At 43.6% G+C, this 23,843-nt stretch overlaps 2 protein-coding genes across 2 annotated transcripts; both read right to left on the reverse strand.

The window, feature by feature from the left end:
• Positions 1-415: 415 nt before the first annotated feature.
• Positions 416-2,831, reverse strand: LOC119942181 (olfactory receptor 4P4-like). Its single transcript, XM_038762825.1, has 3 exons — positions 2,797-2,831; positions 2,062-2,138; positions 416-1,389 (listed from the first exon to the last, which is right to left on the reverse strand). Exons 1-3 carry the CDS (start codon positions 2,829-2,831, stop codon positions 416-418), a joined length of 1,086 nt encoding a protein of 361 aa, XP_038618753.1.
• A 4,301-nt stretch (positions 2,832-7,132) lies between these two features.
• On the reverse strand, positions 7,133-19,831 carry LOC119942182 (olfactory receptor 4P4-like). Its single transcript, XM_038762827.1, has 8 exons — positions 18,927-19,831; positions 18,618-18,639; positions 17,767-17,850; positions 16,510-16,652; positions 15,065-15,306; positions 14,407-14,546; positions 12,866-13,020; positions 7,133-7,196 (listed from the first exon to the last, which is right to left on the reverse strand). Exons 1-8 carry the CDS (start codon positions 19,829-19,831, stop codon positions 7,133-7,135), a joined length of 1,755 nt encoding a protein of 584 aa, XP_038618755.1.
• Between the last annotated feature and the right edge of the window lie 4,012 nt (positions 19,832-23,843).

Consider the following 23,843-nt stretch of genomic DNA (forward strand, 5'->3'; position numbering starts at 1 on the left):
TCATTCATTCAACCGTATTTATTGAGCACTTACTGTATGCAGATCACTGTACTAAGTGCTTGGGAAGTACAAATGGCAACATATAAAGATGGCCCCTACCCAACAGTGGGCTCACAATCTAGAAGGGGGAGACAGACAACGAAACAAAACAAGTAGATAGGTGTCAATACCATCAGAATAAATGGAATCATAGCTATATACACATCATTAATAAAATAAATATGGTTAATATGTACAAATGAAAGAAACAGAATAATAAATGTGTACAAATATACCCAAGTGCTGTGGGGAGAGGAAGGGAGTAGGGCAAAGGGGGATGGCGACAGGGAGGGGAGGAGGAGGAGAGGAGAGCTAATGCACAATGCTATTCTGCAGTGTACAGAAAACATAAGAAATAGAAGTAAATTTTATGCATTTATTTTCTTTCTGATAACATTTTTCTACACCATACCTTTCTCATGGCATTTTTCATGGCAGTGTATCTCATCGTGTAAATGAAGGGGTTGAACATGGGGGCGATGATAGTGTAAAAGAGGGCAAACACTTTATCCTCGCTGACGGAATCGGCCACGGGAATATAAGTCAAGATGAGGGGCAAGAAAAACATGAGTACCACGGTGATGTGCGAACCACAGGTAGAGGAAGCTTTGTGCCGACCCCCTGTGGAGTGTTTTCTCAGGACGGATAAAATGATGAGATAGGAAACGATCAATGCAAAAAAAGTTAGTAAGGACAGAACACCACTGCTGGCAATGATGGAGACATTGACAAAATAGGTCTCGGTACAGACAAGCTTCAGCAGAGGAAGCACGTCACAGAAATAGTGGTCAATCTGATTGGGGCCACAGAAAGGTAGCTGTACCATGATGAAAATCTGCACGATTGAATGCAAAAAAGCCCCTACAAAAGAGGCCAAAACCAACGTGTGGCAAGCCTGCCGGCTCATAATCATCAGGTAGTGGAGAGGCTTGCAGATGGCTATGTAGCGATCGTAAGCCATGGCCACTAGAATGAATATCTTGGCATCGCTGAAGAAGTGAGCGCCAAAGAGTTGGACCATGCAGGAGTTGTAGGAGATGGTTGTTCTTTCCACTAATAGACCCGTGATCATCTTAGGAGCAACTATGGAGGTTAGGCAGAGGTCCATGGTGGACAAGGAACTGAGGAAAATGTACATAGGCTGCTGACTAAGATGGCTGTTTCTGATGGTGATGAGGATAATAAGGTTGCCCAACAGGATGGCTAAATAACAGAGTAAGAACAACACGAAACAAGTTACCTTCCCCTCTTGGTTTGGGAGCAGACCCCGGAAGACAAACTCTGTGATGTTGTTTGAATTCTCCATCAGGTCGGCCAACGTGATGAGTGTACTAGCAGATGGATATTTACCTGAATCAGCCAAATTGAGAAATATCAAGCTTAACTAATTTTGAAGCACTAGCTCAGAACACAGGCCCTCATTCTAAATAGAAATGGAGGGACTGCTGTACTATTAAGAATGCATTAAAATATAATAATAATGATGATTATCATGATGATTATGAAAGGAGTGAGAAAGGCACTAGAAAGTTTCCAGTGCTATACTAAGCATTAGGTAGACACAAAGTAATCAAATCAGACACAGCCTAGATTTGGGCAAGTCCCTTAGCTTCTCGGTGCCTCAATTTCTTCATCTGCACAATGGGGATAAAATACCTGTACCCCTTCCTCTTGGACTGAAAGCCTCCAGGGAATATTTTATCCCCATTCTGCAGATGAAGGAATTGAGACACTGAGACGTTAAGGAACTTGCCCAAGGTCCCATAGCAGGCAAATAACACAACTAGGACTGAAAGCCAGAGTCCTGGGCTCTAACTAATACGTCATCCCTTAATATTTGCTGAGATCATTTGTCTAAGTGAAAACATACTGGAAAAGTCATTTGATTCCCGATTTGATTCATTGTTTAGAAATTTACTGTAAGCAGTTCAAGATATAAATGGAGTCTATAACGTTTCTCAACCCCACTATCAGTAAGAATTTTCAGGATGCAATTTTTTCACCAGCTTTTACAAGTTCAACACGACTGGTAGTTATACAGAGTTTCTCCTAGTACTTTCACATATGCGGAGATCTGAGGTACAGGTTGGATGCCAGGGCTGAAAAGAAAGAAAGGTAAAGAGAGATGCATAAGCAGTCATAAAGATAAAAAAAATAGAGACAGAGATAAAAGTGGCAGGGCAGAAGAGAGCTGTCTGATAAACTTCGGTTCATCTTCAGAAAAATCCTATTAGCAAGACTCTTAAGGTAGATACATATATATATATAATTGTTTATATATATATACAATTATATATATAAATTATATATATATAAACAATTATATATATATATATATATATATATATATATACATATATATATATAAACAATTTCTTTGACAAGTGAAGAACTGTGGGTAGAAATTCCAGAGAAGTGATCCGGGAAACAGAGTGAAGTATGAACCGGAGGAAAGAGAGAAAAGAGACTGGGAGATCAGTGAGGAGGGCTGGTAGAGTAGTTATGTCAGGATAAGACAAGTGCCTAGACCAGTGTGGTGGCCACTGGGGTGAAGAGGAAGAGGCCGGTTATGGGCATGTTGTAATAGTAAAACCAAAAGCATTTGACGACAGCCTGAATATTGGGGTTGAAGGAGAGGGAGGAGTTGAAGATATTGCTTATATGGCATTATTCTCACATAGAGAACCCATCCAAAAACATGATTTCAGCTACTCCCTGATAGCCCCAAACTATCGCTGCAGCCCTGACCTCCCACACCTTAGCCAATTCCCCATCTCCTCCTGCCTCCACATCATGTCCATTTGTCCAAGTCTAAAATTGAATTTCTCAGCTTCCCTTCTAATCTTCTTCTATTCCATTCTGTCCATCTACAATCAATCAATCAATCAGAGGTATTTACTGAACACTTACTATGGGTGAAAAAACTGTACTAAACGTTTAGGAGAATACAATAAATTTGGTGAACAGGGAAACAGTTAGGGAAACACATTAAAATAAAGTACAGATAGGGGATGCAATGGTATATGTGTCAGCGCATCACACCCCACCCCGGCTCCTTATCCTCTCTACCCAATCTTGATGACCAGATTACTGCTCTCAACTCCACCCTCTCCACTCAACTCAACTCGCTCACTCTCCTTTTCCTTTGCCACTCTCGTACCACTAACCCACAACCTTGGATCACTCCCACTGTCTGCCTTCTTTGCTCTTATGCTTGAGCTGCTGAACGCTGCTGGGGAAAATCTAAATACTAAGCCAACCTCGTTCACTTCAGATTTATCCTTTCCTGCCTTAACTCTGCCCTCTCCTCTGCCAGGCAAAACTATTTCTCCTCCCTTATTGACACCCAGGCCCATCACCCCTTTCAGCTCTTCCGTACATTTAACTTCCTTCTCAGGCCCTCTGTTCCTCACCCTCCTCCATCGCTCACCCCCAACGATCTGGCCTCCTACTTCATTAGCAAAATTAACTCCATCAGGTCTGAGCTCCCCAAAGTCACCCCTCCCCCTCTCCATCGCCCCAGCTCTCAACCCTCTCTGCTACTCTCTCATCCTTCCCAGCAGTATCTTCAGATGAGATCTCCTCCCTCCTCTGAAGTGCTACTCCATCCACCTGTGCTTCAGAACCCATTCCCTCTCATCTAATGAAATCTTTCACCCCTTCCTACCACCCCTCCTTAACTTCCATCTTCAAACTGCACACTCTCCACTGGTCTGTCCCCTCTGCCTTCAAACATGCCCACGTCTCCCCCATCCTAAAAAACCCTCTCTTGACCCCACCTCCCTTCTAGTTAATGCCGTATCTCCCTCCTACACTTCCTTTCAAAAATCCTGGAACGAGTCATCTACACATGCTGCCTTGAATTCCTCAATGCCAACTCTCTTCTTGACCCCCTCCAATCTGGCCTCCGTCCCCTACACTCCACCGAAACTGCACTCAAAGGTCACTGATGACCTCCTTCTTGCCAAATCCAACGTGAGAATCCTCCTCGACCTCTCAGCTGCCTTCGACACTGTGGATCACCCCCTTCTCCTCAACATGCTATCCAACCTTGTCTTCACACACTCCGTCTCCTCCTGGTTCACCTCTTATCCCTTTGGCCGTTCATTCTCAGTCTCCTTTGCGGGCTCCTCCTCCCCCTCCCATCCCCTTTCTGTAGGGATTCCTCAAAGGTCAGTTCTTGGTCCCCTTCTCTTCTCTATCTACACTCACTCCTTTGGTGAACTCATTTGCTCCCATGGCTTCAACTATCATCTACGCTGATGACACCCAAATCTACATCTCTGCCCCTGCTCTCTCTCCCTCCCTCCAGGCTCCTATCTCCTCCTATCTTCAGGACATCTCCATCTGGATGTCTGCCCACCACCTAAAGCTGAATATGTCTAAGACTGAACTCCTTATCTTCCCTCCCAAACCCTGCCCTCTCCCTAATTTTCCCGTCACTGTAGAAGGCACTACCATCCTTCCCGTCTCACAAGCCTGCAACCTTGGTGTCATCCTCGACTCCGCGCTCTCGTCCACCCCACACATCCAATCTGCCACCAATACCTGCCGGTCTCACCTCCACAACATTTCCAAGATCCACCTTTTCCTCTCCATCCAAGCCGCTACCTTGCTGGTTCAATCTCTCATCCTATCCCGACTGGATTACTGCATCAGCCTCCTCTCTGATCTCCCATCCTCCTGTCTCTCCCCACTTCAGTCTATACTTCACGCTACTGCCCAGATCATCTCTGTGCAGAAACGCTCTGGGCATGCTCCTCCCCTCCTCAAAAATCTCCAGTGGCTACCAGTCAACCTACGCATCAAGCAAAAACTCCTCACTCTTGGCTTCAAGGTTCTCCATCACCTCGCCCCTTCCCTCCTCACCTCCCTTCTCTCCTTCTACAGCCCAGCCCACACCCTCCGCTCCTCTGCCACTAACCTCCTCACTGTACCTCGTTCTCGCCTGTCTCACCGTCAAACCCCGGCCCACGTCCTCCCCCTGGCCTGAAGTGCCCTCCCTCCGCACATCCGCCAAAGCTAGCTCTCTTCCTCCCTTCAAAGCTCTACTGAGAGCTCACCTCCTCCAGGAGGCCTTCCCAGACTGAGCCCCCTTTTTCCTCTCCTCCTCCCCATCCCCTCCACCCTACCTCCTTCCCCTCACGACAGCACCTGTATATATATTTGTACAGATTTATCACTCTATTTATTTTACTTGTACATATTTAGTATTCTATTTATTTTGTTAATGATATGCATATAACTTTAATTCTATTTGATCTGACTGTTTTGACATCTGTCTAAGTGTTTGGTTTTGTTGTCTGTCTCCCCCTTCTAGACTGTGAGCCCGTTGTGGGGTAGGGACCGTCTCTATATGTTGACGACTTGTACTTCCCAAGCGCTTAGTACAGTGCTCTACACATAGTAAGCGCTCAATAAGTACGACTAAATCAATGAATGAATATGAGGATATGTGCGATAAGTGTGGGGGTGAGGGTTGGATGAGGATCAAAGTGCTTAAATCTCCATTGACAATGTTACCCTCCTCCCAGTATCTGAAAGTAACATCCTTGGTGCCTTCTTTAGTTTCAGCCCATATGCTATGTTGTTTCCTAGATTGTCTTCCTGTTTACTGTAAGCTCAATGAGGACAGGGAACATGTCTACGAACTCTCTTACATTGAGTACTCCCAAACACCTAATACAGTGCTCTGCACACAATAAGTGCTCAATAAATACCATGGATTGAGTGATTGATCTTCGTGAAGCCACGTACTTTTCCCCTCTCCTCAAAACCCTCCAATGTTTCCCCACTTCTCCCTGCATCAGACAATACACTCCTACCTTTGGTGTTCCCCATTTTACATATTAGCCCTTCTAACTTGCTACACTCCAGGTTTTTTTATTCGACTAGTTTTTTATGGTATTTGTTAAGTACTTATTATATGCCATGCACTGTACTAAGCATGGGGGAGATACAAGCTAATCGAGTTGGACACAATCCATGTCCCACATGGGGCTCACAGTCTTAATCCCCATTTTACAGAAGAGGTTACTGAAATACAGGGAAGTGAAATGACTTGCCCAAAGTCACAAAGCAGGCAGGTGGTGGAGCTACGATTTGAAGCCAGGTTCTATCACTCCCAGTTCCACAGTCTATCCACACAGCTATGTTGCTTATCAATTCAAACTCTTCCTCATCTAGAATCCTCGCCCTTTTCCAGTCTATCAATCAATCACCGTTATTGAAAACACCTATATCTCGCTTTCCCTGTCCCCACAACTTGAAACTTCTTTCCTCCACAAATCCTTCAGAACTCAACAATCTGCATGTTAATAGCCTGCCTAAAATCCTGCCTTCTCCAAAAAGCCTTTCCCCAATTTTTTTTACCAACACCCCGAGTGGCATAAACCTCACAGCCAACTCTAACACTAGTGTATTAATTTCTAAACCAACCTCAGCATGATATAAATCTTCTAACCCATCTTTAGCATTTCAATGCGATATTCAAATATTTTGTTTTGATTCCCCACTTTGTAAGTATTATTATACCTGCTTCCCTTATAGAAGTGGCAGTTCCTGTAGACAAGGGATGTGTCTTCCGCTCCTGTCATACTAAAGTGCTGTACATTGTACAGCAATGAACACTGTACATTGTTCTCAGCAGGATCTCAATAAAAAGCATTACTACTACGAGTACTACTGCTTTTACTGTCTCTAGACAGGAGAGCAGGTGACCTAAGAGGCCCATTGTTTATTTGAGTGACTACAAGCTGAAACACAGATATTTCAGAAAACTTACAGTTTTTGAATCTGCCAACTCCAAGACGTTTAATTGGCTTCTCCAATTCTTTCCTGAAAGCAGGTTAAATCTTCTATTTCAGCATGAAAAACAACATCAGAAAAAACGTCTGGACTTGACAGCCATATTCACCACAGATAAACATTTATGTCATTTGATCTCAACAACTGTCCTTATAATTCAGTCAGTCAATCAATAAGTATTTATTGGGCACTTACTGTGTGCAGAGGACTGTACTAATCTCTTCGTATAGTACAACAGTTGGCTCTCAGATTTGACTTCCAGAAATTCCTGGTTGAGAGGCAGATTTTAGAGGGGAGCAAAGGTTTGAACCTTCTGAGCTGATGTTTGTCGTTCACTTATCTCTTCACTCCTGAAACAGCAATGGCTGTTCGTAACAGCAGTCAGTACACCTCAGAACCCACAGTCTTTGGAGTTTCTGTGAAAGCCTGTGCCAAATGGACAGAGAGGGATATTTAGAGAGAAATATTTCAATTCCCTTAAGGGATCTTGAGAGTTATGCCTGAGGGTATTTCACACCTGTTTCTTCAGAAAAGTTGGATAAAGCATTGTACCATGAATCCCCCCACTCACCAAGTGCCCTACCTCCTTTCCTTCCCCACAGCACTTGTTTATATTTGTACAGATTTATTACTCTATTTATTTTACTTGTACATATTTATTACTCTATTTAATTCTGTTAATGATGGACATATAGCTATAATTCTATTTCTTCTGGCGGTTTTGAAACCTGTCTGTATGTTTTGTTTTGTTGTCTGTCTCCCCCTTCTAGACTGTCAGCCCATTGTTGCGTAGGGACCATCTCTGTACGTTGCCCCCTTGTACTTCCCAAGCGCTTAGTACAGTGCTGTGCATGCAGAAAGTGCTCAATAAATATGATTGAATGAATGAATGAATCATTTAGATGCTGTATAGAACTAATGTTTGATTCTCTGGGGATATTAACACAGCTCCTTACTTAACACAGTAAGGAGTCAGACTTCCTTTTGCTTACAGTCCACTTCCACATGCACAGTAGTGGTAATAGTATTGAAGTTCTTACCATGTACTCTACTACTGTACAGTACTGCACTAGGCCCTGGGAGAGGTAGGAATTAGACAAGGGTTCTGTCACTTTCGGGGCTCATAAAGCACCAATTGTATACATCATGCTGTTTCATTAAACTTTCAAAGACATTCCTTGATTAAAATGATTATATAACAATAATAATAATAACTGTGAGATTTGTTTAAACACTTATTATGTGCCAAACACTGTGGTAAGCACTTGGGTAGATTCAAGGTAATTATTCTCCTGAGGTGTTTTCAACTTTAATACTAATCTCGGTAAGGATAGTTTGGAATGCAATGAGTTATATTGGTGATTATTAATTTTAAAATTACAAGTAATTTTTTAAGGGAAAACTCTCTTAGAAACAGTATTTCTAGGCAATAATCCCTTTTCAAGGATGGGAAAATGGAATTACAGAAAAGTTGAATGTTCAACTCAAGGTGAAACAACAGATGTCTGTTCAATTTGGAATTAGTATGCAGGTTTATGGCCCCAAAGACCTTGTCACTCTGCTCAGTACCTATTCTATAAAAAGATGGCTTGTTGATCTTGAACCTCACTTCAGTGGGTGCCCCCTCGTTCTAGTATTTAATCACTGGTTTTTTGTGAGTGCCCCCTCTGTGAAGAATACTGTCCTAAATGTTTGGAAGAATACAATAAGGAAGCAGTGTGTCTTAGTGGAAAGAGCACAGGCTTGGGAGTCAGAGGTCGTCGGTTCTAATAATGCCTCCCCCAGTTGTCAGCTATGTGACTCTGGGAAAGTCACTTGACTTCTTTGTGCCTCAGTTATCTCATTTGTAAAATAGGGTTTAAGATTGTGAGCCCCACGTGGGACAACCTGATTGCCTTATATCTACTCTAGTGCTTAGAACAGAGCTTGGCACATAGTAAGGGCTTAACAAATGCCATCATTATCATCATCATCATTATTATTACTGCTCGTTCAACTCTCATCCTACCCCGTCTGGACTACTGTATCAGCCTTCTCTCTGATCTCCCATCCTCATGTCTCTCCCCACTTCAATCCATACTTCATGCTGCTGCCCGGATTGTCTTTGTCCAGAAATGCTCTGAGCATGTTACTCCCCTCCTCAAAAATCTCCAGTGGCTACCAATCAATCCGCGCATCAGGCAGAAACTCCTCACCCTCGGCTTCAAGGCTGTCCATCACCTCGCCCCCTGCTACCTCACCTTCCTTCTCTCCTTCTACAGCCCACCCTGCACCCTCTGCTCTTCTGCCACTAATCTTCACAACGTGCCTCGTTCTCGCCTGTCCCGCCATCGACCCTCGGCCCACGTCATCCCCCAGGCCTGGAATGCCCTCCCTCTGCCCATCCGCCAAGCTAGCTCTCTTCCTCCCTTCAAGGCCCTACTGAGAGCTCACCTCCTCCAGGAGGCCTTCCCAGACTGAGCCCCTTCCTTCCTCTCCCCATCCCCCTCTCCATCCCCCCATCTTACCTCCTTCCCTTCCCCACACCACCTGTATATATGTATATATGTCTGTACATATTTATTACTCTATTTATTTATTTATTTATTTTACTTGTACATATCTATTCTATTTATTTTATTTTGTTAGTATGTTTGGTTTTGTTCTCTGTCTCCCCCTTTTAGACTGTGAGTCCACTGTTGGGTAGGGACTGTCTTTATATGTTGCCAACTTGTAGTTCCCAAGCGCTTAGTACAGTGTTCTGCACACAGTAAGTGCTCAATAAATATGATTGATTTATTGATTATTATTATCACTGGGCATGATCCCTGCCCTTACGTTGATGACAATTTAGTGGAAGAGACTAAAATAAATCATGGTAGGGGGGAGCAACGTAATGTGTTGGTATTTTTTACTGTTCTAACTTGTCATGATTTGGGTGGATCACAGAGTGAGTTTTAATAACCTGCTGAGTGCCCCACACAGGGAATTAAATGCAATAGGAAAGGTACCATGTCAATTCAATTCAACCTCTCCTTCCATTGGAAGTCAGACTTCTCTGACTTTCCAGCTCAGATAAGAAGGAGTCAGGGTTTGAGTGGTAGCAGCAGCTGCACTCTCACCTACCTTGCATCATCATCGATATACATAGATAAATAATGTCATATTTATTGAGCATTTACTGGGTGCAGGACATGGTACTAAGCGCCAGGGAAGAGAAAATATAACAGAGTTGTAAACATGTTCCCAGCCCACAGTGAGGTTACAATCTAGAGGGTACAATCTCGGTCAGCAATGAATCCTTCTTCCTTCCTCCACCCTCTGCCATGCTACAGCCCTCAGCTCTATGCTCAAAGTACCAGCCTGACCCCTCTCATCACCATTATCATCATGATTACCACTGAGCCTCTTCTGTACCAGTTGTTTTATAGCATACGATAAAAGTAAGAGGCAAGGCCCCTGCCCTCAAGAAAATTGCACGCTATAGAGGTAGAGGAGAAAACACAAAATAATCAGTTAATCAGTCAACCAATAAGCAGAACAATGCAGAGCACTACTTTAGGGACCTGGGAGAGTACAGTGAAGTTTTTGTTTTGTTTTATTTAGTTTTAATAATATTTGTTATGCACTTGCTATGTGTCATGCACCATTCTAAGCTCTGGGGTTGATACAAGTGAATCAAGTGAGGTACAGTCCCTTCTAGACCATAAGCCCAATGTTGGGTAGGAACCATCTATATGTTGCCAACTTGTACTTCCCAAGCGCTTAGTGCAGTGCTCTTCACACAGTAAGTGCTCAATAAATACGATTGATTGATTGATTGATTGACCACATGAGATTCACAGTCTAGTAAGGGTGAGAACAGGTACTGAATCCCTATTTTGTAGTTGATGATACTGAGGCACAGAGAAGTTAAGTAACAAAGCCAAGGACACACAGCAAGCAAGCAGTGGAGCCAGGATTAGAATTTGGTCCCTCTGGCTCCCAGACCTGTGACGTTGCCATGCTGTGTCCTACCATGAGAGGCAGGATCCCTGTTCTCAGTGATCTTTCAAACTAAAAGGGAAGAATGATATGAAGTCATTTACAGATAGGAGGAATACAAAAATGGATAGACGGATATGAAGATGAGTAACTGCTTCAAAGGTAAAGGACGTAATTCAGTATTTATAGAGGCAGTTACTGCTTGTTCATGCAAGTATGCGGATGCAAATGTTGGAAGTATATGACTTAAGGAGAGGAAAATTAACTGGGGAAATTGCCCAGCATAATAAAGCTAGAAGAGAGCATAACTTCAGAAGGACATAAATATCTTACTTTGTTTAAGGGTCAAACTCTGGCCTGGAGAAGAAGACCATATATCTGAGGAGGAAGAACATGGAAGGGAAGTATAGAGCAATGAACTGCAGAGCTAAGCCTATGCTCTGCCTTTATTAGGCCGCTCCAGTGACGATTCAATGACTACATTTCATGCTAACATTCACTGCGTTGGGCATGATTTAAAAACAACAATCTAAAACATCAGCCCTTGACTGTTGTTGCTGCTTGCTTTGTCTATAATTACTTTAAATTGATCCGGACCTCTCTGACTGCTATATATCAAAATAATTGACTGATAGTTTCTCAGCTATGCCCCACTGTACCACACTGATCAATCAATAAAATGTACAGAGCACCTGTATGCAGAGCACTGCACCAAGTGCCTGGGAGAATACAACAGAACTAGAATACATGCTGCATTATGGGTAGGACAAATTTCCTACATTCCTACCACAGGAATGCTGTCAGAAGCCTGGGAACCCAGGAATTTTCGAAACCTGCTCAGGGACAAAGTTTCTCTGCTCCACTTTGCTTCAAAAATAGACACACGAAGTCTGGACATTTTTTAATTCGTATTCTGAGACAGTAAGGAATAATATCAAATATTGTCAGCAGTGAGAATCAGAAGGAGCAAGTGAGAAGAAGGGTATGCAAACAAATGAAGGCTGCTGGTGAGGGAGAGGAAAAATAAGGTGACCTGTGCTTCCTGCTTCTTCTTTCTCTCAACCTTCCATTCTAATGAACTGGAAACCTTAGAAAGTTTATAGGACTAAGCTAGCCACCAGAGAGTCCACCGGACCACTGGGCCAACTGAGGACAAGTTCTCTTGGCATGACCCTGGGTTACCGTTCTGGCAACTCCAAAAATGATTCAGTCTCTAGACGGGAGAGCAGGTGCCTCAGTGGCCCATTGCTTATTTTAGTGGCTACAAACTGCGATGGGAAGATCTCCTTTTGGTACGGTGCCATATCAGCTTGGGAACCCAGCAATAGCCCTCGTCAGGACAATAGAGCAATTAAAATAGAGCAATAGAGCATTAAAATTCCTTCGGAAACATAAAACATGTGACCTGCAGATTGTAGGGCATGGACAGGATTTTTTTATTAGTGCTTACTCTGTGTCAGGGACTGTATAAAGTGCTGAGGTAGATACAAGCTAATCTGGTTGGATACAGTCCATGTCCTTCATGGGGCTCACAATCTTAATCCCCATTTTACAGAAGAGGTAACTGAGGCTCAGAGAATAATAATAATAATGATAATAATAATAAAGGCATTTGTTCAGCATTTACTATGTTTGAAGCACTGTTTTAAGTGTTGGGGGGAATACAAAGTGATCAGGTTGCCCCCTGTGGGGTCACAGTCTTAATCCCCATTTTACAGATGAGGTAATTGAGGGCGCAGAGAAGTTAAGTAACTTGTCCAAAGTCACACAGCTGACAAGTGGCAGAGCCGAAATTAGAACTCATGACCTCTGACTCCCAAACCTGGGCTCTTTCCACTGAGCCATTCTGCTTCTCCAGGAAGCGAAGAAGTTATGTGATTTGCCCAAGGTCCCACAGCAGACAAGTGGTGGATTCAGAATTGGATCCCAGGTCCTCTTAATTTACGGCCTGGTGCTCTAGCCATTAGACCATCCGGGGACACGGGGACAAGGAGAAGTGAAGTTACTAGGCCAAGCAGCAGGGGCGGGATTAGAACCCTGGTCCCCTGACCGTTACCAGGCCCAAGCTCTCTTCACGAGTCTCCTCTTCTTCACCTCGATGTTCTGGACGCCCCTGATTCCGGTTTTTGTCATGCCGGGCCGAGCAGCCCACTCCACGTGAACGCAGCAGATTGGGTGCCTACCCAGTAGCCTTTCCTCCTCCTGCCCTCCCTGGCACGATGGTCGGCCCCGACGGCAGCCCCAGGGTCTCGGTCCGTTGGATGGGAAGCTCGTACTTAGTACAGTGCTCTGCACACAGTAGGCGCTTAATAAATACAATTGAATGAATGAATGAATGGATGCTCGAGAGGCCTAGAGGGAAAAAAACCCGGGCCTGGGAATCAGAGGGTCCGGGTTCTAATCCCGGTTCCACCCCCTGCCCGCCGAATGACCTTGGACCAGTCACTTTTTCCATCTGAAAAACGAGGAATAAATAAATACCCGTTCTCCCAAACCTTTAAACTGGGAACTCATGTGGGACAAGTGGCTGCCTTTAGACTGTAAACTCACAGTGGGCAGGGAACTTGTCTACCAACTCTGTTGGGTTTTACTCTTCCGAGAGCTTAGTACAGTGCACATAGTAAGCGCTCAGTATATACCGTTGATGAGAAGCAGCGTGGCTCAGTGGAAAGAGCCCAGGCTTTGGAGTCAGAGGTCATGGGTTCAAATCCCGGCTCTTCCACTTGTCAGCTGTGTGACTTTGGGCAATTCACTTCACTTCTCTGGGCCTCAGTGACCTCAGCTGTAAAATGGGGATGAAGACCGTGAGCCCCACGTGGGACAACCTGATCACCTTGTAACGTCCCCAGAGCTCAGAACAGTGTTTTGCACATAGTAAACACTTAATAAATGCCGTTATTATTATTATTATTATTTGGTGTGACCAAAGAGATTAGGGGATGCTGAAGGACATTCTTGACTGTGAGCCCGTTGTGGGCAGAGATTGTCTTTCTTTGATGCCAAATTGTATTCATTCATTCATTCATTCATTCAATCGTATTTATTGAGCGCTTACTGTGTGCAGAGCACTGTACTAAGCGCTTGGGAAGTACAGGTTGGTAACATATAGAGACGTATAGGTCCCTACCCAACAGCGGGCTCACTGTCTAGAAAGGTAGACAAACAACAAAACGTATCAACAAAATAAAATAAATAGAATAAATATGTACAAGTAAAATAAATAAATAAATAGAGTAATAAATATGTACAAACATATATACAAATATACAGGTGTTGTGGGGAGGAGAAGGAGGTAAGGCAAGGGGATGGGGAGGAGAAGGAGGGGAGAGTTTCTTGGCCGTGCTCCCGGCTCCACCCCTCCCCGCGTGCGTGGCTCACTTCCCAGTGCTCTGCACACAGTAAGTGCTCAGTAAATATGATTAAATGAATTAATGGGAACGAGCGATGGGAGTCACAAGCAAGAAAACCTTTATTTTTCCCAAGAATACACCCTCTTGCACCACATCTTTCGATGGCATTTTTCATCTCTGTATTTCTCAGCATATAAATGAGAAGGTTGAACATGGGAACAATTATAGTGTAAAACACAGCTAGTACTTTGTCCGCCACGAAAGTGGTGGCTGGACATACATAGATGAAGATGCAGGGCCCAAGAAATAAGACCACCACAGTGATATATGAACCGCTGGTGGACAGGGCTTTGAGCTGACTGTGAGGGGAGCATGTTCTTAGGGAAACTAATATGAATTTGTAAGAAATAGGCAGCACCACAAAGATGAATATGGTGATCATTCCTGTGTTCATCATCATCATCATCATCAATCGTATTTATTGAGTGCTTACTGTGTGCAGAGCACTGTACTAAGCGCTTGGGAAGTACAGGTTGGTAACATATAGAGACGTATAGGTCCCTACCCAACAGCAGGCTCACTGTCTAGAAAGGTAGACAAACAACAAAACGTATCAACAAAATAAAATAAATAGAATAAATATGTACAAGTAAAATAAATAAATAAATAGAGTAATAAATATGTACAAACATATATACAAATATACAGGTGTTGTGGGGAGGAGAAGGAGGTAAGGCGGGGGGATGGGGAGGGGAAGGAGGGGAGAGTTTCTTGGCCGTGCTCCCGGCTCCACCCCTCCCCGCGTGCGTGGCTCACTTCCCAGTGCTCTGCACACAGTAAGTGCTCAGTAAATATGATTAAATGAATTAATGGGAACGAGCGATGGGAGTCACAAGCAAGAAAACCTTTATTTTTCCCCAGAATACACCCTCTTGCACCACATCTTTCGATGGCACTTTTCATCTCTGTATTTCTCAGCATATAAATGAGAAGGTTGAACATGGGAACAATTATAGTGTAAAACACAGCTAGTACTTTGTCCGCCACGAAAGTGGTGGCTGGACGTACATAGATGAAGATGCAGGGCCCAAGAAATAAGACCACCACAGTGATATATGAACTGCTGGTGGACAGGGCTTTGAGCTGACTGTGAGGGGAGCATGTTCTTAGGGAAACTAATATGAATTTGTAAGAAATAGGCAGCACCACAAAGATGAATATGGTGATCATTCCTGTGTTCATCATCATCATCATCATCAATCGTATTTATTGAGTGCTTACTATGTGCAGAGCACTGTACTAAGCGCTTGGGAAGTAAAAATTGGCAACATATAGAGACAGTCCCTACCCAACAGTGGGCTCACAGTCTAAAAGGGGGAGACAGAGAACAAAACCAAACATACTAACAAAATAAAATAAATAGAATAGATATGTACAAATAAAATAAATAAATAAATAGAGTAAAAAATATGTACAAACATATATACATATATACAGGTGCTGTGGGGAAGGGAAGGAGGTAAGATGGGGGGGATGGAGAGGGGGACGAGGGGGAGAGGAAGGAAGGGGCTCAGTCTGGGAAGGCCTCCTGGAGGAGGTGAGCTCTCAGCAGGGCCTTGAAAGGAGGAAGAGAGCAAGCTTGGCGGATGGGCAGAGGGAGGGCATTCCAGGCCCGGGGGATGATGTGGGCCGGGGGTCGATGGCGGGACAGGCGAGAGCGAGGTACGGTGAGGAGATCAGCGGTGGAGGAGTGGAGGGTGCGGACTGGGCTGTAGAAGGAGAGAAGGGAGGTGAGGTAGGAGGGGGCGAGGTGATGAACAGCCTTGAAGCCAAGCGTGAGGCGTTTCTGCCTGATGCGCAGATTGATTGGTAGCCACTGGAGATTTTTGAGGAGGGGAGTGATATGCCCAGAGCGTTTCTGGACAAAGATAATCCGGGCAGCAGCATGATGTATGGATTGAAGTGGAGAGAGACACGAGGATGGGAGATCAGAGAGAAGGCTGATGCAGTAGTCCAGACGGGATAGGATGAGAGCTTGAATGAGCAGGGTAGCGGTTGGGATGGAGAGGAAAGGGCGGATCTTGGCAATGATGTGGAGCTGAGACCGGCAGGTTTTGGTGACGGCTTGGATGTGAGGGGTGAATGAGAGAGCGGAGTCGAGGATGACACCAAGGTTGCGGGCTAGTGAGACGGGAAGGATGGTAGTGCCATCAACAGAGACTGTGTTGGCCAACACCAACAGGCCTACAACAGAAGTGTCGGCGCAGGCGAGTTTCAGCAGGGGATTCACATAAAAATGTGATTGATCTGATTAGGCCCACAGAAGGACAACTGGAGGGTGAGGATTTACTGAGCCATCGAATGCACAAATGTCACGACAAAGGCGAGAAGGAGAATGCCGTTACACGCCCTCTGGTTCATGATGACCATACATTGCAGTGGCTTGCAGATGGCCATGAAACGATCATAAGCCATCCACACCAGGATGAAGATCTCAGCACCGCCAAAGAAGTGAGAAGCAAAATAGCTGGGTCATACAGCAGGGGAAGGAAATGGTCCTCCTCTCCACCACCAAGTCAGCGATGAGTTTAGGGGAGATGGTGGAGGTGTAGCAGAGATGTGTAGCAGGAAAAGTAGCAGTTGTAGCAGGACAAGTAACTGAGGAAGAAATACATCAGCTGATTGATTAGGTGGCTGAACCGGCTGGTGAGGAGAATGAGCAGATTTCCCATCACAGTGCGAATGAAAAGGAACAGAAACAGCCCAAAACAGATAACCGGCACTATAGGATTGAGGGAAAGTCCCAAGAGAATAAATTCTGAACTGTTGTTCTAGTTTACCACCAAAGTCAGCAAAGGCTCCTCCTGGAAGTTGTGACTTTGTCTGAAATGATAAATTATTGAAACACAGTCAATAAGACAAAACATCCATATCTTCACTATAGCTCTCAAGGGTTCTCTCACATGAACCAAGCCTGGTCATACATCTTTACTCTTGAAGTCTTCCCTTTTATTTGTGATTTTTATTCATATCAAAGACATTGATAGGCATTGTTTTCTTCAGTCAGGTAAGCATCTGATGGAAGGAGTTCGATGTAGAAATAAAGGAGAGAATTTTCAAGTTAAGCAGGATTGCTTCAACTGTTCACTGAAGACACTTATAAGAAGAAAGAACTGATGTCTCTAGGCTCAGAAAGGAACAGGATTCTTATCCTGGCTCTTCCACTGGATCTGCGGTGACCTTGAGCAAGTCACTTAACTTCTCTGTGCCTCAGTTACATCACCGGTGAAATGGGGATTAAGTTTGTTAGTCCCATGTGGGACACAGACTCTGTTCAACTCGATTAGCTTGTATCTACCCCAATGTCCAAATTCAGTGACTGAAACATAGTAAGCGCTTAACAAATACCATTAGAAAAAAGAAAAAAAGGAGATAAACTCTGACCCCACTACCAGGCATCAAACTTGCAAAAATCATCTTGAAGATAGTATACTACTGATTGTCTACCAGCCAAGTGAGGGGCAAATTACCTTCACATTATAACATAAAACGACAAGGGAGATAACTGAACATTCTCATGGGGATAGCTCCTTACTGCTCCTCTTACATCTACATCATAGTTTTCAAACTCCATGATTATGCAGACTATTGGCTCCATCATTCTGAAAGCTACTTTCCCAGTTTTTGTCTCCTGTTATAGTGTGTTTTCCATTTTATCTTAATGGCAGCCATCTCCCTCATCTGAGTTTCTTTTTCTTCTGAGTCTTAAATCCTCACATCATGATTTCAATTGCAGAACAAGGTACCACTGAGAACATTGCCCCCTTTCCTTCCGTGAAAAATATGATCTCAAATAATCCCCTGCCATTGAGCAATTCCAGGACCCCCCAATTTGTTTCAAAGACCTCAGCCTGATGAGGTAGTACGTTAGAAGTATTTTGCACCAGTATTAATGCACAAAGCAATGTAAAGATGACTTTCTAGTCATCTTTTTTAAGTGCTTACTGTGAGCCAAGCACTGTACCAAGTGCTAGTGTAGATATAAAATAATCATTTTAGACATAGTCTATATTCCACATGTGGCTCAGAGTCTCAATTTCCATTTTACAGATTATGTAACTGAGGCACAAAGAAAAAAGTTAACTGACTAGCCCAGGGTCACACAGTGGGAAGGTGGCAGAAACAGGATTAGAATCCAAATCCTCTAACTACTAGTCTTGTGGTCTTTCCACTTCCTCCCATTTGAAATTATTTATGCTGCCCTCCTATGTCTGAAAATAGTTTTCAAATCCCCTTCTGTGCCTCATCTACCAGCAAGGAGAGACTGAAGCAATTGTATGAGTAGAACCCCTGCTTTGCACAGAAGCATTCAGTAGAAAGTATTTCTGCTAAAACCCACATCTGCCATCGCTGCACAGCATACGTCAAGGATGTAAACCCCTCTCCCTAGAAGCTTACAATTAATTTTAACATCAACTGAAGGCCATAATTAGCTTTCCATCCCGTTCTTCCATTTCTTGAAAATATTTTATTTGAAATGGCATAGGATAGTGGATGGATGTATTAAATAAAGGTTTTGAGGTGGAGAAAAGGATGTTTACTATCTGATAAACAGTAAGAATTCTCCTTTCCCCTGAGCCTAGGAGAAATCCTGGGTTGATTGTACAGAGAAGAGTTGGTGGATAGAATAAGCGAAATGCAGAAGGGGAAGACAGGACATGTGGACATCCATTTCACCTGCCTGATTTTCCCTCCAAATGTGGCTTCCAACACCACACCTTTTTCATGGCCGTTTTCATGTCTCTGTTCCTCAACGTGTAGATGAGGGGGTTGAACATGGGGGCGATGATGGTGTAAAACAGAGTAAACACCTTATCTTCTGGGAAGGTCTGGGATGGCCGAAGGTAAATGAAGATGCAGGGCAAGAAAAACAATGTCACCACGGTGATGTGGGAAGCGCAGGTGGAGAGGGCTTTGCGACGTCCTTCCAAAGAGTGGTTCCTCAGATGGGCTAAAATGGTGATGTAAGAGATGACCAAGACAGCAAAAGTAACTAACACAATAGTTCCTGAACTGGTGAGTACTAAAAATCCAGTCATGTAAGTGTCTGAGCAAGCCAGTTTCAGGAGAGGGTAAATATCGCACAAGTAGTGATCAATCTTATTAGGGCCACAGAAGGGCAAAAAAATGACAAGGAGCCACTCGTTCATGGCATGGAGAAATGCTACTCCCCAGCACACTGCAACCACTGTGACACATCGCTGCTTGTTCATGACGACCATATAGTGTAAGGGTTTGCAGATGGCAACATAGCGATCATAGGCCATCCCCACGAGAATGGAGATCTCAACCACACCAAATAAGTGCACTGCGAAGAGCTGTATCATGCAGTGGCTGAAAGAGATGGTTTTCTTCTCTGACAGCAAATCTCTGACCAGTTTGGGAGTCACTGTAGAAGTGAAGCAGACATCCATGAGGGACAAGTGGCAGAGGAAGAAATACATGGGCTGATTGATGAGGGAACTGCCTCTGACAGTGATGAGGATGATGAGATTCCCTACGAGGATTGCAATGTAACAAGAGAGGAACAGCCCAACGAAGAATATCTGCAAATTTCTATCACTGGATAGACCTAAAAGAACAAATTCTGTGACGTTGTTCCTATTTTCCATCCTGGGAATGACGAATATTTACCTGAAATGATTACAAAATGAAACATCCATAAATAACATTTAGAAAATTTCAGTGACCAGATCATTGGACTTATAATTGAATATCACTTACAATACTTTGTCAATGTACATGAAAACACTGTAAGAGAAACTTGATATCTTTTCTGGATATACATCCCTTTGATTTCTAGTGAGATGATAAAAATATATTTTTATTCATTAAAAGCTCACCAGGAGCCAGGCATTGCGTTAAGTACCAGAATGTAGGCTAATTGGATGGGAAACAGTCCTTCTTCCATGTAGGGCTCACCATCTAAGAAGAAGGGAGAGGGAAAATGTTATCCCCATTTGGCAATGGAGAAAACAGGTGCAAGAGAAGCAGCCTGGCCTAATGGAAATAACACAGGCCTGGGAGTCACAAGATTTGGGTTCTAATTCCAGCTCTCCCACCTGCCTGCTGTGTGACTTTGACCAACTCACTTAATGACTCTGTGCTGCAGTTTCCACATCTGTATAATAGGGATTAAATTCTTCCTCCCTCCTACTTAGATTCAGTGCCCCCATTCTATTATGTTATTTACTAAGTGCTTACTATGTGCCAGGCACTGGTCAAAGTACTGGGAACAGTGCTAATCATGTTGGACAGTATCTGTGTCCCATATGTTGACCTGTTGAAGCAGCCTGGCTTTGTGGAGAAAGGCTGGGGTTAGAAGTCAGAGGTAGTGGGTTCTCATCCCAGCTCTGCCACTTGTCAGGTTCGCGACTTTGGACAAGTCACTTAAATTCTCTGTGCCTCAGTTACCTCATCTGTAAAATGGGGCTTAGGACTGTGAGCCACACTGTCCTAAGTCCTAAGATGTGTGGTACAACTTGATTAGTTTGTATCTACTCCAGGGTTAAGAAGACCAGTGCTTGGCACATAATAAGCACTTAAAAAGCCATTGTTATTATTATTATGTTAAGTGATTTGCCCAAGGTCAAGCAGCAGACAAGGGGTGGAGCCAGGATTAGAACCCTGATCTTTCTGACTCTCAGGCCCATGCTTTATCCACTAGGTCATACTGCTTGTCTGTACTGATTACCTTTTATCTATCCTAATACTTTGTAGAGTGCTTAACACATGTGACTTAACAAATAGAATAATAAAAATAATAACAAGAATAATTATCCTGAATTTATTCCTGTGTATGACACAGAGCAAATGCTTAACAAATACCATAACTATTATAAAACAAGCAATCAATACTATTTATTGCACACACTGTGTGCAGAGCTTTGGAGAGTACAATATAACAGAGGTGACAGACACATTCATTCATTCATTCAGTCATACTTATTGAATGCTTACTGTGTGCAGAGCACTCAATTAAGCACTTGGGAAGTACATGAAGGCAACCTATAGAGATGGTCCCTACCCAGCAACGGGCTCACAGTCTAGAAGGGGGAGACAAACAACAAAACAAAACATGTAGACAGGTGTCAAAACCACCAGAATAAATAGAATTGTAGCCCTATGTACATCATTAGTATGATACATAGTGTAGTAAATATGTACAAGGAAAATAATGGAGTAATAAATATGTACAAATATATACAAGTGCTATAGGGCAGAGTGGAGGGTGAAGGAAAGGGGAAGAGGAGAGGAAAAAGGGGGCTTAGTCTGGGAAGGCCTTCTGGAGGAGGTGAGTTCTCAGTAGGGCTTTGAAGGGAGGAACAGAGCTAGTTTGGTGGATGTGTAGAGGATGGGCATTCCACGCCAGGGGAAGGACGAGGGCCAGGGGTATAAGACGGGACGGGCAAGTACGAGGCACAGTGAGGAGGTTAGCAGCAGAGGAGAACAGGAGAACCTGTGAAGCCAAGGTTGGATAGCATGTTGAGAAGAAGGGGGTGGTCCATTGTGTCAAACACAGCTGTGAAGTCGAGGAGGATTAGGATAGAGTTGGAGCCATTGGATCTGGCAAGAAGGAGGTCTTTGGTGACCCTTGAGAGGACAGTTTCAATGGATTGTAGGGGACAGAAGCCAGATTGGAGGGGGACCAGGAAAGAGTTGGAATTGAGGAATTCGAGGCAGTGACTGTAGACGATTCATTCTAGGAGTTTGGAAAAGAAGGGTAGGAGGGAAATAGGGCGATCACTAGAAGGGGCAATAGGGTCAAGAAAGGGTTTTTTTTAGAATGGGGGTGGCTTGGGCATGTTTGAAGGAAGAGGAGAAGGAACCAGTGGAAAGTGAGAAGCTGAAGATGGAAGTTAAGGAGTGGAGGAGGGAAGGGGCGAGACCTTTCATAGGATGAGAGGGAATGGTGTCTTAAGCACAGGTGGATGGAGTGGCACCTGAGAGGAGGGTGGAGATTATTACTAAAATCACAATTAAGAGATCGAGTGGCTTGTCCAAGATCACCCAGCAGTCCAGGAGCAGAAACTAATAATAATAATAATAATAATAATTATGGTACTTGTTAGGCACTTACTATGTGCCAGGCACTGTCGTAAGCTCTGGGGCAAATACAATTTAATGAAGTTGGACATAGTTACTGTCCCACATGAGGTTCTCACTCTTAATTCCAATTTTATAGATGAGGTATCTGAGGTACAGAGAAGTGAAGTGACTTGTCAAAGGTCACACAGCAGCTATGTGGTAGAGCTGCTCCCAGGCTTATGCTCAGTCCACTAGTCCATGCTGATTCCCACATGCAGGTCTGTCACTCCCAGTCCTATCATCTTTCCACTGGGCTATAGTGCCCAGCAATAGATTTATTCCTCTAGAGATCATATCTGTTGCATAAGGATGTTTCAGAATTCAAACAATCTAATTTCCTTTTCTGATAAAACCCACTCTCCTTTGAATGCACACCATATCGTGGTAGTAGGGTTTGTGTAAAATGATGAAGCTTAGAGTAAGAGAGCTATTATCTCGTTGGGCATACCCATAATGGAAAGGTCTAAGCCAAAGCATCAGACAAAGTTGTTTCACCTGCGCTGGGCAGCAGCAGCACGGGAAAGAAGGCAATAAAAAGGAGGTCTATATTTTTGACCAAGAAAAAGCTGTGGACTACAAACCAGAACAAGTACAGATGAAAATGCGATGTTCTGGGGAAGGAGTGTCTAAGGAGTCACCATGGGTCAGAAATAACTGAAAGGCATTAGACAACAACAATTCACGGGATTCCTTTAAGGACCACCTGATTAGAACCAAGAAATCACATAAGGGTATCTAGTCAGATTTTTTTTAAAACAGTCCTGGAGATTTGCCAAAAGGGAAATGGTGGGCTAAAAAAATGAATTTTATGTCTCACAATATTTCAGAATTAAGACTGTGACTTTGGTGAAAACCAAAATTCACAATCCATGCTCAATTTTCCAAGGAGAGTCAGCCAATTCGAATAGGGCCTTGCAATCTGGCTTCCTTTTTATATTAAAACGACAAGGGATCTGCATAGGAAAAGTCCATGAATCAAAGAATGAGAACTGAGAAATTAAGAGAAAACTCTGTTGTTATAAAAAAAAAAACCCTTACCCCTTTGTTAGTCTTCCCACAGTGATGCATTTGTGTATGCTTGGATCTTTATGTCCAGTCACGGGAAACAAAAGTCTTTTCAGAGCTGCATCCGGGCAGACCTCAAGTCTCAGTGGAAATCCAACCTTCACATTGGATGGAGGCAGTTTCCAAAACAGTGGAGTTTCTGAATCTCGAGTTATCTCTGGTTTCCCAAGAGTCAAATTTATATCCTTGGGGCTCTTTGAGATGTGCAACCTCACCCACCTATATTTGAGTTCAGAGGGGAAAAAAAAAGAATGACAACTACAATATTTTCCCCCTGGACCCAGAAAATGCTTGGTGGAGAACTAACTGAGGAAAACATCTTTGCTTAGAAAACCCAGCTGTTAAAGCCAAACATTTTAAAGGTCCAGGGACTCTGCCAGCTCCAAGAGTCCCTGAAGATCTTCCTTATCAGAGGTGGGGTGGAAGAAACCCAGGAACTATTCTTCATAATGTTGAAAACAAGTATGAGTT

This window comes from Tachyglossus aculeatus, chromosome 21, assembly GCF_015852505.1.
Source record: "Tachyglossus aculeatus isolate mTacAcu1 chromosome 21, mTacAcu1.pri, whole genome shotgun sequence".
NCBI classification, from domain to species: Eukaryota; Metazoa; Chordata; class Mammalia; order Monotremata; family Tachyglossidae; genus Tachyglossus; species Tachyglossus aculeatus.